This window comes from Penicillium diatomitis, assembly GCF_028827545.1.
Source record: "Penicillium diatomitis strain IBT 30728 chromosome Unknown utg000001l_segment0_segment0, whole genome shotgun sequence".
Taxonomy (NCBI): domain Eukaryota; kingdom Fungi; phylum Ascomycota; class Eurotiomycetes; order Eurotiales; family Aspergillaceae; genus Penicillium; species Penicillium diatomitis.
The window spans coordinates 4,206,977-4,221,958 of record NW_026623173.1 but is presented as its reverse complement, the minus strand read 5'-3'; the positions used below and the strand labels follow the sequence as shown (position 1 = coordinate 4,221,958).

The 14,982-nt window shown below is 53.9% G+C and overlaps 3 protein-coding genes across 3 annotated transcripts; all 3 read right to left on the bottom strand.

Annotated features, from left to right (window-relative positions):
• Positions 1-266: 266 nt before the first annotated feature.
• Positions 267-3,755, bottom strand: kgd1 (alpha-ketoglutarate dehydrogenase KGD1; the record flags this gene model as incomplete). Its single annotated transcript, XM_056930831.1, has 4 exons — positions 267-808; positions 883-1,256; positions 1,333-3,377; positions 3,537-3,755. The coding sequence occupies 4 exons, from the start codon at positions 3,753-3,755 to the stop codon at positions 267-269; spliced, it is 3,180 nt and encodes a 1,059-aa protein (XP_056795124.1).
• Positions 3,756-6,353: 2,598 nt separating this feature from the next.
• On the bottom strand, positions 6,354-9,455 carry N7539_001226 (uncharacterized protein; the record flags this gene model as incomplete). The annotated part of the gene is made up of 1 exon (XM_056930830.1): positions 6,354-9,455. One exon carries the CDS (start codon positions 9,453-9,455, stop codon positions 6,354-6,356), a length of 3,102 nt encoding a protein of 1,033 aa, XP_056795123.1.
• A 1,893-nt stretch (positions 9,456-11,348) lies between these two features.
• Positions 11,349-14,450, bottom strand: N7539_001225 (uncharacterized protein; the record flags this gene model as incomplete). The annotated part of the gene is made up of 7 exons (XM_056930829.1): positions 11,349-13,129; positions 13,194-13,476; positions 13,535-13,719; positions 13,784-14,111; positions 14,199-14,224; positions 14,292-14,331; positions 14,397-14,450. 7 exons carry the CDS (start codon positions 14,448-14,450, stop codon positions 11,349-11,351), a joined length of 2,697 nt encoding a protein of 898 aa, XP_056795122.1.
• Positions 14,451-14,982: the final 532 nt, after the last annotated feature.

The window sequence follows — 14,982 nt, the reverse complement described above, 5'->3', positions numbered from 1 at the left end:
ATCTCTAGCGCATCAACCAAACCACGTCCAGCGCAACGGGACTGACAGGTCGTATGTACCAGGACACGACGAAAAAAATCAAGGTCATGAAAGTGATAATGAACAAGTTGTAGTACACAGAGTAATCACATAAAGAAAATCGGAGGGAAAAAGCAGAGGAAATCGGACGCTAGCTTCCGGCAAAACCCATGAACATAGGAAAGCAACCCAATCAAGTATCCAAATGCGGGTGACTCCCCGATTTAGTGAAATATGACAAGTCACATCTACTCGCCCTTCAGGCGGTCCTGGTGAATGGAGAAGGCATCCTCCAGGAACTCCTGCTCCTCCTTCAAGTGGACGGCCTTGAGACCGGTGGCAACGGAGGCGCTAGGAGCACGACCAGCGTAGAGAACGTGGCGACGGTTGTGGTGCTCGGTGGAGTTGAGCATGGTCTCGATACGGGGCTGGACGAAGGACCAGGCACCGGCGTTCAAAGGCTCCTCTTGACACCAGACAATGTCCTTGGCGTTGGGGTAGCTGTCGAGGTTCTCCTTGAGCTGATCCCAGGGGAAGGGATGCAGCTGCTCAACACGAGTGATGGCAGTGTTGCGAATACCATTGGCCTCACGGTGTTTGACAAGGGCAGCGTACACCTGACCAGAGCACATGATCACACGCTCGATCTTCTCCGGGGCGTCGATGGCCTCGGTCTTGTGGGCAGTGTCGGGGATGATCCACTTGAAGTGGGAATCACCAGTGAAGGCCTCAATGTCAGAGCGAGCGATGGGGTGACGCAGAAGCGACTTGGAGAAGAAAATAACAAGGGCTGGGGGGAGAGAATATCAAGGTCAGCGAAAACAGGCTCAAAACAGGTGGCTGTTTGCCTGGAACAAGACTTACGCTTTCGGAACTGGCGGTGCATCTGGCGACGAAGGACGTGGAAGATGTTGGAAGGCTCGGTCATGCAGACAATCTGCATGTTGCAATCCTGGTGCTGGCGGTCCAGCTTGTCAGCGGATGGGAAGACGCGAGGCTCCTCATTGCAAAGCTGCAGCCAGCGCTCCATACGGCCGGAGGAATGCTCAGGACCCTGGCCATCATAACCATGCGGCAAGGAGACAACCAGACCAGAGCGCTGCAGCCACTTGGATTCACCGGCAGCAATGAACTGATCGATAATACATTGGGCGTTGTTGGCGAAGTCACCGAACTGAGCCTCCCACATGACGAGGGCCTCCGGGGAGGTGAGCGAGTAGCCGTATTCGAAACCAAGACTGGAAGAAGGTGGAAAGAGTCATAATATTAGCAATGCGCGGCAATCTCAGAAGGACTTGCAGGGAATGTACTTACGCGCCGAACTCGCTCAGGGAGGAGTTGGAGATGACAAAGCTACCCTGCTTTTCACCAATGTTTTGAAGAGGAGTGTAGGTAGCCTCGGTCTCCTGGTCATGAAGGACAGCGTGACGCTGGGAGAAGGTACCACGCTCAACATCCTGTCCGGAAATGCGGACGTGGTATCCCTCATCAACGAGCGAACCGAAAGCAAGAGCCTCAGCAGTCGCCCAGTCAATGTTCTTGCCCTCCTCGACGCTCTTCTTACGGTTGGCAAGAATACGCTTCAGGTTACGGTGAAGGGTGAAGCCCTCAGGCATGCTGCTGCCGCTGACCTTGTCGGCGATATGCTGCAGGGACTTGGCCTCGACAGCGGTTTCGAGGTGAGGCAGGACTTCGTTAGCGAGCTCCTTGGGGGTCTTGAATCCATTCCAAGCCGAAGTCAGCCACTCACGGCCAGTGGGCTGGTAGTCCTTGCTGCGATCGAAGCTGTCGTTGAGCATGCCCCAGACCCACTTCTTGTGCTCATCGATGTCCTCCTTGGTGAAGGTACCCTCGTTGATCAGCTTCTCGACGTACTTGTCAAGCTGAGCCTTCTGGGAGGCAATGCGCTTGTACATCAAGGGCTGGGTGAAAGAGGGCTGATCGGTCTCGTTGTGACCCTGCTTACGGTAGCAAACAATATCAACGACAACGTCAGACTTGAACTCGGCACGCCAGTCGGCAGCGACCTGGCACACGTAGTTGACGGCCTCAACGTCGTCCGCGTTGACGTGGAAGACGGGGGCGTCAATGGACTTGGCAATGTCCGAGCAGTAGGGGGTCGAGCGGGCAAAGCGGGGGTCGGTGGTGAAACCAATCTGGTTGTTCACCACGATGTGGATGGTACCGCCAGTGGAGTAGGCGGGGAGAGAGTGGAAGCCCATGGTCTCATAAACAACACCCTGGGCCGCGAAAGCAGCGTCACCGTGTAGCAAAACACCCATTGCGCTGTCGAACTTGGTCTCGTCGTTGTTATAGTGCTGGATAGCGCGGGTCTTACCCAGCACAACGGGGTCCTCAGCCTCCAAGTGGGAGGGATTGGCGACCAGCGAGAGCTGGACGCGCTTGCCGGAGGGAGTGGGACGCTCAAAGTTCATACCCAAGTGGTACTTGACGTCACCGGAGCCCTCATCGGAGGGCTCAGTAGAGCCGGCAAATTCACTGAAGATGGACTCGTTGGGCTTGCGCACCACGTTGGAGAGCACGTTGAGACGCCCACGGTGAGGCATACCAATGACAATATCCTTGATACCGTAGTCGACGCTACGGTCGATCAGGGCCTTCATACCGGGAACGAGAGTCTCACAACCCTCCAGACCGAAACGCTTGTCGTTGGGGAACTTGGTGGCCAAGAAAGACTCGAAGCTGGAAGACCAGATCAGACGGTCCAGGATGCGGCGCTTGTCATCGACGGAGTAGTTGTAAGGCTGGGGAACCTCGAATCGGTCACGGATCCACTCGCAGGGCTTGCGGTCGGGAATGTGGATGTATTCGACACCGTAGGAGCCGCAGTAGATCTTCTCGCAGGCGTCGATGATCTCGCGGAGGGTCATCTTCTTGCGGGTCTCGGTGATGAAACGGGGCAGGATACCGGGTCCGAGAGCGAATTCCTGGTCGAGGTCGCGCTCAGTGAAACCGTAATGGTCTAGTTCCAACTCCTTGGGCTTGCTGTAACCAAAGGTCTCGGCGTCGCTGCGGATGCCGAGAGGATCAATCTTGGCCTTGTGGTGGCCACGAGCCTGGTAGGCGCGGCACAGCAGCTGCACCTTCAAGTGGTTGGTCACGTCGGTGCCCGCGCCGAGGCCAGTGCCGGGCATGTCCTGGGGGACACCACCGGTAGGGGTGGGGACCAGAGTGGGAGGAGGAGTGAAGGCCTGGGAGATGGGCATGTGACCCTCCTCCATGTTCTTGAAGTAGGTTTGCCACGAGATGTGGACGCTGGAGGGATCCCGCTTCCAGGCGAGATACATCTCATCCACGTAGTTGGCAGTGCTGCCCTGGAGGAAAGAATCATTGGGGTCCTAATTCACAAGGAAGGCAAACAAAAAAGTTTCGCGCCGTCGCGTTAGTCGGGTGGTCGCCTCTTTTTTCAGGATCGATCGATGCGATGTTTCGCGCAGTATGATCATGTGTGATGGCTGACATCGCTTGCGCGAGACAGAGAGTCATATATTGCTTACCACTCCAGGAGCATTGCCCTCCGCAGATGAAGCATAAAGGCGAGCGCCCTTGAAGGCACGGTCGACAACGGCGAGGGGACGGCGACTGGTCAGACCGAATGACGTCTTTGAGGCACTGCGAGCAGTGGAGGCCAGGCCGAAGGCCCGACGAGAAGTAGCCGTGGCTGCACCACGCAGCACATTGCTGTGGGTGGCCTTGAGGGCGGTATTCCTGAACATTGCGGGATTTTTTCCGTGCTTGGTCCGACGTGTATTAAGATGAATGGAAGGGGGTGGATGGGACAGTGAAACTCAAGAGAGATCAGCTAGGCTCCGACATGTGTTAGCTTTCTTCTGGAAGCTATCTCCTGCCTTCGGCATCTCTTCGCGGTTGCGAGCGCCGAGAAGAGGTTTGTTCTTTCTTTGCCGAGGGTGCCGAGAAGACGGAGAAAAAGGCACGGTTCCGTACGTACTGGGTTGTTTTTCTTTGCACAAGAGACACGGGTCGCGCGGAGAGACAGGTGTCGACTAGAATTGCCGTAGCACCTGTTTGAAAACGGGACTCATCAGAGAGCAGAGAAACTGCTAAACAAAAGAAACAAATCCACTAAAGGGAAGGGAGAAGCGATGAACGGGACAGATGGGGAGGAGTGGAGAGGGTAAAAAGGGCAAGAAACAGAATCCTGGCAAGCTGAGCCTGCAGCGGCAGTGGCGGAGTGCCAGGGCCATCAGGCATTCAGGCCAACCACCCACGTCGAGGAGAGTTCAGGCCTGCAACTTGCGGCAACTCCGTACCACTCACCAGTCACCGCCCTTGGCAACCGCCACTTGGCAACCTCCACCTCTTCCCAGTCGGTCGGCTTGTCCGCCTTGTTGTGTGGTGCTGTGATGTTACAGGTTGCTAGCAAGAGCCTGGGAGGTGGTCTTCTCCAGCCTTACTACTACACGGACAACTGTCTCTGATACCCTTCGAAAGCTGGAGCATACGTAATGCCGCAGCGGTCGTTCAACACCCCGGGGCCGGAATTCGCTCCTTGATTCTATGATTCTAGATTCTAGGCACACAGAATGGACGGCAGAAAAACTCCTGAACTCTGGATCGAGACTGGACACTCTCAGTCTCATATATCTACGCTGCAGTCTAGACTGGATGCTTTTTCTACGGAAAAAAAAAATGGAATTCAATGGAGAAGCATGCCGATGTACCGATCGAGACCCATGCAGAGGTACCTCCTATGTCGCGGATCATCCATTACTAGTAGATCCTAGGAATTCCCAGCTGTTGATATCGACTCACGCCTGCTGACCGGTCCACCTGACCTGAATATTATGTAACGCCCATCCTGCAGTGAACTTCCAGTCCAGCTGATCGGCAGATTCGGCACTGTACTTCATCCTGTCGTCAATATTCAGCTAATAGTTCTCTTCGTATTCTCTGCTGTCCTCAAGCTTCACCATTTCGGCTCGTTGACCCAGACAAGAACGCCGCCGGCTAAGCATCTCGGCGCAACGCGGGTGATTTCGGCCCAATCGGTCGGCAGAGCTCTTCCATTACGGCATCGATTTCCATACTGGCACGGTTTAGGTCTATGCTTTTTTCTCAAAGCTGCTGATTTTGGGAGTGCCCGCCCGGTACATAGGTGTGAGAGCCCCCTATTACTGTGCTCGACTGGGGCATCGCTACTTTTTATCTTTGGAAGAGAATATTATGCAGGTCAGTAGTAGTAGTATGCGCCAATGTGGACGCTTCAAATAGCGAGCTCGTCCTCCAGCGCAGGGCGAGAATCATCTCCCTACCGTTTCTGATGTACTAACTACTTACTTTACAAAGTGCAAACGTACAAGTTACTCGAAATGGATATTGGTTGAATCGTATTTCATACGAACGTTGCCGTCAGGCTCCTAGGCTCCTTCTAGCCACTAAACCACACGAACAGTCGAGACGTCCCGACTGCCGTCCGATAATCGGCGATTAAAGGTCGCTTTCGGAGCTACATACTTCAGATCGATGAACACCATCTACGGGACTGTCCCCATCTTGATAGATGCACTGTTTCTCTGGCTACCAACCCGAATCGCGGACTACCTAAGTGACTGTGACTTTGCAGGTGGTCATTCACAGATACTATTCCTAAGTTCCCTACACCCACTTCCTAGACCTTACAGCCCGAGCGTAACCTTTACTTGTGTCTCTCGGCACTCTGCGCTTACACTTACAGTGCTTTCATTGTATTGCCGTCCCTGGTTCCTGGCCCAAGTGAAACTACCCGATGCAACGCCTCACTTGACTCGATCCAGTCTACTACTCATCACGGTATCATGAATGTATACTCTCGCAGTCGCCTGTGCCTTATCAATATTGACAAACCTGGTAACCCCCGCAAACCGGTAGAGCCTAACCCAGTGCGGAAATAAATGAAAGAGCACATTCAGAACGGCCAACATCCAAGGAGAGAGACTAGAGAAACCGGTGGAATGAGTAGCCACGTATATTAACAGACTTTCTGTAAATATTAGAGATGTATCAACAAGAACAATAAACAATCGGCTAACACATGAGAAAGCTACTATACAGCCCTTGAAACCGGGTCTGGAAAGCCCAAAGTCATGAGATGCAAAAAAAAAAAAAAAAAAAAAAAGACCAAACGCTGGCAATAGAATACACATATAGCAGGTCCATGATTTCCAATGTGTCAAAATCCCAAATCAAAGGAAGGGTATCATAATGGTCAAGAGACCAGATGGATCGAATAAATAGAAAAGAAAAAGGTAGTCTTGCCCTTTCGACATGCACATTTCTTGATGAAAGGAGCAGCATCGGTCAAAAAGCAGCCTCCTTTACGAGGAGTGCCGACTGTCTGTCTCGTGGTTCTCATCACGACTCGGTCCAGCTACGGCTGGACTTTCGTCTGCAAAAGATCGAATCTCAGAGGGACTAGCCTCAGTCGTACCATTGAAGCTACCACGTGCAGAGGAAGGTAATGTATGTGGCTGAGGACTAGCAGCACCGCTGCGGAGACTGCCGTTGCTGCCACCCCAAGCACCGCGACGAAGCTTCATCAGGGCGCTGAGCGACATGTCATCGTCCAGAGAATTGAGATCCACTAACTGGGCCAGGCCGGGACTGGGCATGGAAGGATTGGAATGGGCCGCGCCGTGCGCCTTCACTGAAATGATCGAATTGCGCGTGCTCCATTCACTGCGCTCGGTAATGGGAGTCAGACTGGGCTCCTCGAATTTACCGCGACTGCTGTGACGGCGCGTAAGACCTTCGACGCCACGGGGCCCAAAGTATCCGCCATTGGTCATCTCGCCACCATCGGCGCCATGCGCTTGGGCGTAGAAACCGAATTCCTGCCCGTAAAAGCCCTCGTCGTCATTTTCAAGAGCTTCGGCGTTGGCAGCCGCCACGATTGGGTCGTCGTAGTAGTCGTCGTCGTAATCGTCGTAGATTCTATCGTCCAGGAAGTCATCAAAGCTGGCCATGTCTGCGCCTTGACTAAGACGGCTATCATCCGACACAAGTCCCGGCTGAGATTCGGCCGTGTGCGATGCCTGTGAAATGCTTTCTTGTGCCGCCGAACGCTCGCTCGTACTAGAAGCGTGTTCATATCGCCCCCGAGACGCCGCCTCGCTTGCGGCAAATGCCAGGGCATTGTGAAGCACTTCCAAATTTTGCTCGGTGAGTACGCCCCCGTGAGTGCGGAGAGGGCCCATATTGGGAATGGGCTCACCCAATGGACCTCGCTTGATAGAATCAGCTGCGCCAGCCACGCTGTTCATATGTTTCAGACCCTCGCTCGTGCTCTCTTCATGAAGAAGTTGATCCTCAAGATTTTCGTGATCAATTGCTGTACTGGCCGCATCTCGTTGCTGTGGCTCAATTGGTGGCATAACCGGCTTTCTCGCATAGAGATGGCTAGTTTCATCATCAAAAACAGACTCATCGAAGCCATGTTCTTGCTCTCCCAGACTCAAATCCCCGAACTCTCCATCATCGAAGTATAGATCGTCGTCTTCGTCGCCGTCAATTGAGTCGAGATGGTGGCTGTACGTAGCAGGGAGGTCCTGCGCGTCATGTTTGGCGGTCTCAACACCCAGAGGCGCAATTGGTGGTTGGGTAGCCTGTAGTCCGTTGCTTACAGCCATATCATGCTGAGCAGCCCCGGACTCCTCAATTTCTGGGGAGACGCCATCCAACTCGTCAAAGGTATCCTCCATTTGGCTCTCATGGAGTGTAGGCGGAGCTGGCACGATTGGACTCGCAATCACAGGGGAGAGTCCCGGAACAGCCCATGATTTGATCATTGAGGGATCGAGGTAGTCCTCATCATCAGCGTCAGCATTGACGCCCGGTATCTTTTCTTCTAGCCCCTCAAAGTCATCCAGCATATCGTTATCGAAATCGTCATCGAAATCATCGAAATAGCCACCTTCGATCTTTCGCCGCGCTTCTTTTTCCTTGTGTTTCTCCTCGAGTAAACGCTCTTGAGTGGAGGACTCAACACCCCCCATGTCAAAGCTGAATCGAGAAGCATTGCTTTTTAAATGACGCGGCAGGCCGAAGTTGGCTTGTGGAACAAGCGGGATTGCATCATGATCTGGTTGTTGGGCGATGATGTTCTGCGGAGCCACTCTCACAGACTTTTTCGTATGCCTGATATCTATTTTATCCTCGACTATACTTGTCGAAGGAGACAGTTCTTGCTTTTCGGGTTCGGATTCGGGTTCGGGCTTGGGCTCGGGCTCATGTTCGGGTACTTCAGAGGGTAGCTTACGCGCAAAGACTGGTAACGACATGTCACCGTCACTTGTTTGTGAGGCATTGGTCATCAAAGTCGAGTGAAGGTATCCCGTGTTCTCGACTTGAGGCACAGCTGTCTCGTCTTCAAAGTGTTCTTTGAAAGCAGGCGAATGATCATGGTTGGTGCTCGGGACCTGGTCGTTCCAGCGCCGGTCCTCTGAGCTGCGGGAGCCATGACCTCCATCAGCTACCAGCGCGGAGCTCCAGGAAACATTGCGACGAGGGCGCGGAGCCGAAAAATCGTGAACGATTTTCCCGCGGATTCGCGGATCGTAGTCGTCTGGTATAGCCGGTATCGAGTCTGGCGTACTGATTTTCGTATCGTCCACGCGAGAACTACTCAATTGGGCAGACCGTCGGCGTGCCAGGAGCGCCATGGGGTTCAATAGGTGAAGCATCGCTTTGCCGGACTTGTGATTAGATTGTTCCATTGATCCCTCTCGATCAGTTCCCCCGCCACCACCACCAACACCACCATTGTTACCACCCCGCCGGATCGTTGCTGTCGCAGGTGTAGGCTCCATCCTTGCGTCTTTCTGGTGAGTTCCCATCGACCTCTCTATTGACGGTTCCTCGGGTGACATCCTGCGGCGGAACGGAGATTGTCCAGCGCTCGGCGACCGTCGATGCATCTCGGCGGGTGAGACTTGCAAATTCCGTAGCCCTTTAGCAAGAGACATGCGAAAGGGCGAGTTGGGTTTGGAGTTGGACTCGGGTTCACCATGCTCGAGACGTGCATCAGGAACTGGCAGTGGCAAAGTAGTCTGTGATTGCGACTTTGGAATTGACTGGACGAGCTCCGCTTCCCCAGGTGTCCTTTCACTGTCGGTCGAAGGAGGGGTGTGGCGAGCCAGGCTAGGCGTGGAAGATGAGTAGGCCGCGACTGAATCTTGAAGAGTCGTGGACTTGGATGTGAGTCTTTCGGGAGGGTGACCGTGGTGGATCGACCCATCTGTAACCGAGCCGTGCGAGTCGCCAGGCAGCTCCTTGGAGACAGAGGTCTCATAGCTATTAGCAAGTTGCGGAGGGCTGATCGGGCTGGCCGTCGCACTTTTGGATCCCACTGGTGGCGGCACGGGCGCGGTCGAACGCCGATGATCCCTGCGCCAGTAGGAGAAGACTGTAGACGGCGGCATGATTATTATGATGATGATGATGATGATGACCGTTTAGGTCCCGGGAGTTCCGATCGACGGTCGAATGATGAGTGACGCTAAATTTTCCCAAGTGCTCATGCGGCGTGGAGATCCATGGCGGACAATTTCTGGACAGCGCAGTGGGCTCGAGCGACGGAGATCCTCTCACAACAAGCAGTCAACGTCACATACCATCGTGCTGTGAGTGGAGCCCAGTCAGGCGTGCTGTTTGATTGGGAGGTTTCAATCCGTTCAACACCTCGCGCAGCATGCCAGATGAGTAAGAATGCAAGCGATGACTACTATTTGCTTGAGTCGAGTCGAGGCTGAAATAACTGGGCCGTCTAATCACGGGGGGGGGGGAAAGGGTCCCACTGCGTAGTCGATGTTGGCGGAGTGCAATTGATTCACTCAGGGCGGAAGTGGAATCCCTCTTCCAGTCTTTGGGATTGATAGACCGGCTGCTAAATTTAGGGCCACCCGTTATCAGTCGGGCGAGCAGATGAGATCCAAGTCACGTCACCCGATGGGATTGAGCTTCCCACTTTTACCACACTGCATCGACACGCGACAACGCTCTCAATGGCACTTGTGGCATTTCCATTGACCTGTCTTGAAAGCATATCGGGAGGTTTAAATACCAAAAGGAGAACACATCATTCTGGGCTGACCGGTGGTGTACCGTCGCGACCGCACTCGCTCACTGTGAGATTGCAGAGCTCGGTACGCCAACGGGACTCTTGGTTTGAATGTCCTCGGAAACTTCGAAACAGCAGAACCTGTGTCTGTAACACGAAGATAGCATAACGTCGACTTGATCAACCTATACAAAAAGCATTCGCAAGAAGCATTCGCCCAGTATTAGGTCCATGAGTGTTGGTCCAAGCTCGGTATATGTAGTTGGCTTATTTGCCTGTGTCCATGGACATGTACCACTGTACGTCCCCAAGATCACAGTTCCATCAATTACTCGAATAGTTTCAATGGCCTTGATAAGTCGCGAGTTCCATGTTTGAAACAAGGGATATCAACCCGAACATTGAAACTGACTCTACTTAAGACTGCTACTTCCAAGGCAACACAAGCGTCAATTATCAATAGCGGTGGCAGTGTGTATTCAATGATTCATTGTGTCTCGTCAGAGACACAACAACAATAGTTTAGGCTAACTTCTTTGGGACATACGCTTAAGGGGGGGCCCATATAGTAGTAGTATTCTTTTCCCCGAGGGGGAGAGGCGTTCTGCCATAGCGGTCTGCGAAGGACAAATCATGTGACCCGCGGATCCTAACCCTGGTTTTGTGGCACCGACGCTAGCCTGTAATTGGCTAGACTCGACGGGTCTAGCTGCGAGTTGATACTACTAGCAACGATACTAGCTACGATGCTGGCTGCGATGCTGGCTCGGCGTATAGGATTTAGAATGTTGTTGTGGCCTCTGACGAGGCACATTTTCAATCCCAAGACCACTTTGGTCCTAAGTTGGCGAGTGACTAGTCACCCAGGCCGAAGGTAAAGTTCCTACGTAAGTAACCGGAGCCCGTAGGCCTCGAAGGGCTTAGTGATATATTCGAGGTGATGTCTCTAAGGCTGTACCCAAGTCCAAGAAAATTAAGAAAAGCTAACAACTGGCGAATGTATTTTGACTTCATGTAACTAATTCAAAAAAGGTACGATACAACTCCCCTATTATTCCTTGCGCTTCATAATTGTATATAGTTAACACTTACAAATACTCCTGACTGTGGAGTATCTGGCTGATGGGTCTCGAGCCGGGCCAAAGGCCCGGCCACGCTACTTGTCGGGAGGATATGTATACAAGACACACAGCACAGCGCCCCACTCTGTTCGACAGGAGGCGGAGAGGTCCGCGGCCAAAGACGAAATATCGGCTTAGAAGGCAGTAGCCGGCTGAGGCACAGTCTGAGTGTTGATGGCGAGGCCGGGCTGGTTGGTCCCCATCATGGTGTTGGGGGCTCTATTCCCGCCGAGGCCAGTGGTCTTGCCGTTGATAAAGGCCTGGTCCACTTCGTCAGAGAAGCCATGAGCTGGATATCCATCAACCTTGGAGTGACCGTTGACACCACCAAGAGCGCCGGTGCTATCCAAGGCAGCGTTACCATTGACGGCAGTGTTGCCGTTGGTGTAGTGGTCACTGGTACCAGCCAGAGTGGTTCCGTGGGCAGCATTACCGACACGGTCCGCAGCGGTGGTGTGCGGCTTGCGAGTGACGGGGCCGGCGCTGGGGATGTCGCGAGACTCAGCGGCGTTGCCGATACTGAAGATGGGCGACTCCCACTTCTCACCCTTGCCAGCCAGCTCAACGTACTCGGTGGTCTTGTTGGAGATGCCGCCGGGCAGCTTGATGTCGGGGAACATAGAGTCGTGCAAGGTCATGACGGTCTGGACCTTGGTGCGGCTAGCACGGTCAGCCACAGCCTTAGCCTGATCGGCCTTGGACTGAGCGCGAGAGCGCATGGCGTCGGCATAGCGAGAGAAGATGGTGGGAGCGTTTTCAGGATCCTCACGGGCGGCCTCCTGGGCACGGCGAGCCTCATCGTGGATGTTGCGGGCATAGGCGTCAGCATCAGTGAAGGCCTTGCGGATCTGAGCCTCAAGGACCTTCTCCAAGGCGGGACGGACAACACGGAAGAGCAATGGCTTGAAAGCAGCGAACAGCAGCTTGTGCTTGGACTTCTTGAGCTTGATGTCCATGTTCTTGATGTTGACAGAAACACTGTCGAGCTTGACAAAGTGCTCCTTGTCCTTCTTGTCGGCGGTGGAGGCGGCAATCTTGAAGCCGAAGCCCTCGCCTCCCAAGAAGATGTCCATGATACCGGTGTCGGTAAGCGACGGGAAGCCTTCCTTCTTCTTGATGTAGTAGCTGACATCGCGGAGGTCAGCCTGGATGCCGGAAGCGGCAATCATGATCTTGTTGTCACGCTTGTTGCTGATCTTCTTGCGGCCCCAGCGGAAGTAGTTGTCGCTGCCGAATTCGATCACATTGGGCATGAGGTTGTCGCTCTCGATGGTGAGGTTTTCCACGACGACGTCCGCAGTGGGGTCTGAAACTTCAATGCGAGGAATGGGAATGTAACGGACATTCTCAATAACACCGGGAATGATCACGTCACGGATATCCTTGAGCAGATGCTTCTTGAAGACGATCTTGCCACCGGAGTCACGGCCCAGGTCATAGAAGAGCTTCTGGACGGCGTCCGCCAGAGCCTTGTTACGGGGGTCCTTGTCGAACTGATCGGCCATGAACTTGGACTCATCCACGATACGATCAGTGTGGGTGCGGTAGCGCTCACGGAGCAAGTAACGACCCTTGTCGTAGAGTTCATTCCACTGACGGGTGGCTTCGTCCTGCATAATGAAGCCCTGCTCGCGCAAGCACTTGCGGATGTAAGTGTTAATGTTGGAGAACCAGCCACGGAGCTCCGGATCGGAGTCGGCATCGCGGTAGATGTTGTCGAGAGAGTCGAAGAAATCGGCTAGGGAAGTGTTGTTGGCGAATCGCTCGATCAAAGTACGGAGGTCATGCTCAACAGACTGCACACGTTCGTTGGATCGGACGCTGCGAACAGCGCTACCGCTCTGCGAGGAGACATTCTTGGTGTGTCCGGCGTACTTTTCGGCCATGGACAGCAAGGTCTCAATGGCTTGCTGGTCTATTGTAGAGGATTAGTTGAGATGAGCTAGGGTCGTGGCAGGGAAAAAGGGATCCGCTCTTACAGTCGGCGTGACCCTGAATCTCGATGATCATCTTCTTCAAGCGCCAGATAACTTGCTCGCGGCGCTCCTTGGGCACCTTCTCAGACAGATAGGCGCGGGTCTGCTGGCCGTACTTCTTACGCAAGCTCTGCTCCGACGGGGTCATGGAGTTGGCATCAGTCTCGGAGTAAGGCTGAGCATTGGCGTTGGCAGGCATGGTGGTATCGTTAGGCGACGTGTTGGTAGTAGCGGGCATGGCAGCATTGTTGGGGCTGGTAGTCGCAGTGTCCAGGGGTTCAGTGCTCTAAACCAAAGGTTAGTAAAGGCTTTGCAAGCACCCTCGCGTAGTTGTGGAGACTCACGTTCTTCTTCTTGCTGAGACGCTGCTTGATGTCCTCCTTGGACAGGTTGGGCTTCTCATGCCAGGTGTTCTGCTCCGCGGGCTCATCGATCTTGGACAACATCTCCTCGGGAGGGCGGACCGCGTTGGCAGCCTTCTGCGCGGAGTCGGCGGCCATGTCGCGAATGAGGGTAACGGCATCGCTCACTGCATGTCATCAGCGGTCTAGGATCTCTCGTCTTGCTTCCGACATTGTGTCTGCATGACTTACGGATCTTGCGAAACTCTCCATTGGTGATCAGCAGGGTTCCCAAGGTCTTGAGACCCTCGAGGGTCTTGTTGGCATCCTGCTGACCAGCCTCCTTGTTGATGGGGGCAGTAGGACCCTTGACCTCGCCTGCATTGATGTGCTGGGCTTGCCAGATGAAGTCCTGCAACAGCTCGCCTTCATTCTTGGAGAGCAAGAGGATCTTGGCCTGCTCAATGACATTGCGGAGATCCTGAATGAGGATACGGCCTTCGCTGGAGAGATCGTTGGGAGGGGAGGTCAAGGCCTTGGAGGCCAAGGCGCTATTCAAAGCAATATCGCATTGCTTGTTCTGCACGAGGAAGACAATTGATTAGTGGACCGTTCACCCCAAGCCTGGACGCCCCGCAGTGATGTCATCCTTCGCTGCTGCACGTACCGATGGGAGCTTGCCCTTGCTGAAAGCTGTAGAGGGAGTTAGCATCTGCTTCGAAAAAGGACCGTGATCTCGAGCACCATTGTGATGACGTACCATGGTACATGCCAAAGAGCTGAATCTTCTGGTTGATATCCTGTCGAGTACACCATGCTGATTAGCGCGCTGACAATGGAGACGCAAGAGGCCTAGGCGATGTACCTTCTCCTTCTGCTTCGGGTCCGTAGGGACGTTGACGGGAGCCTTGGGCGACATGGTGACAATGGATGGGACGGCGGTGATCACGGGATATTTGAGGCGGACTGCAGGATCAATTGGAGATGTGCTGGTGTGTGTCGAGCTCGGAGTGACTGGGTCCCGGCTATTGTGAAGAACAGCGTTGGTATTTCCTGCGACACGCCGATTCGATGATTCACCGGAGGCTGTTGAGGATGATGGTGATGTCGATTTGGGGGTGGAAGATTAGGCAATAGGAATTAAGAGCGGTGGGTCGTCAAATTAATTTGGAGTTGGGGGTATCACTGTCGTGGAATTGAGAAAAAGCAGGAGCGCAAACGGAGTGCACAATTATGTTGGGGGGGGGGGAGGGAAATTGGAAGATGGAAAGAAGAGAAAGAGAGAGAGGGCGAGCAGGGCGGATGGGAGCATATGAAGACGTTGGACAGGGACGATGGGCCAAGGAAAGCAGGCTGTCTCGAAGGGATGACGACTATGAATCCATGCGAGCGTCAGCCCTGGACTGGGCCCCAGTCGCTTGCAGGGCAGGTCACTCCGCCGGTATACACTC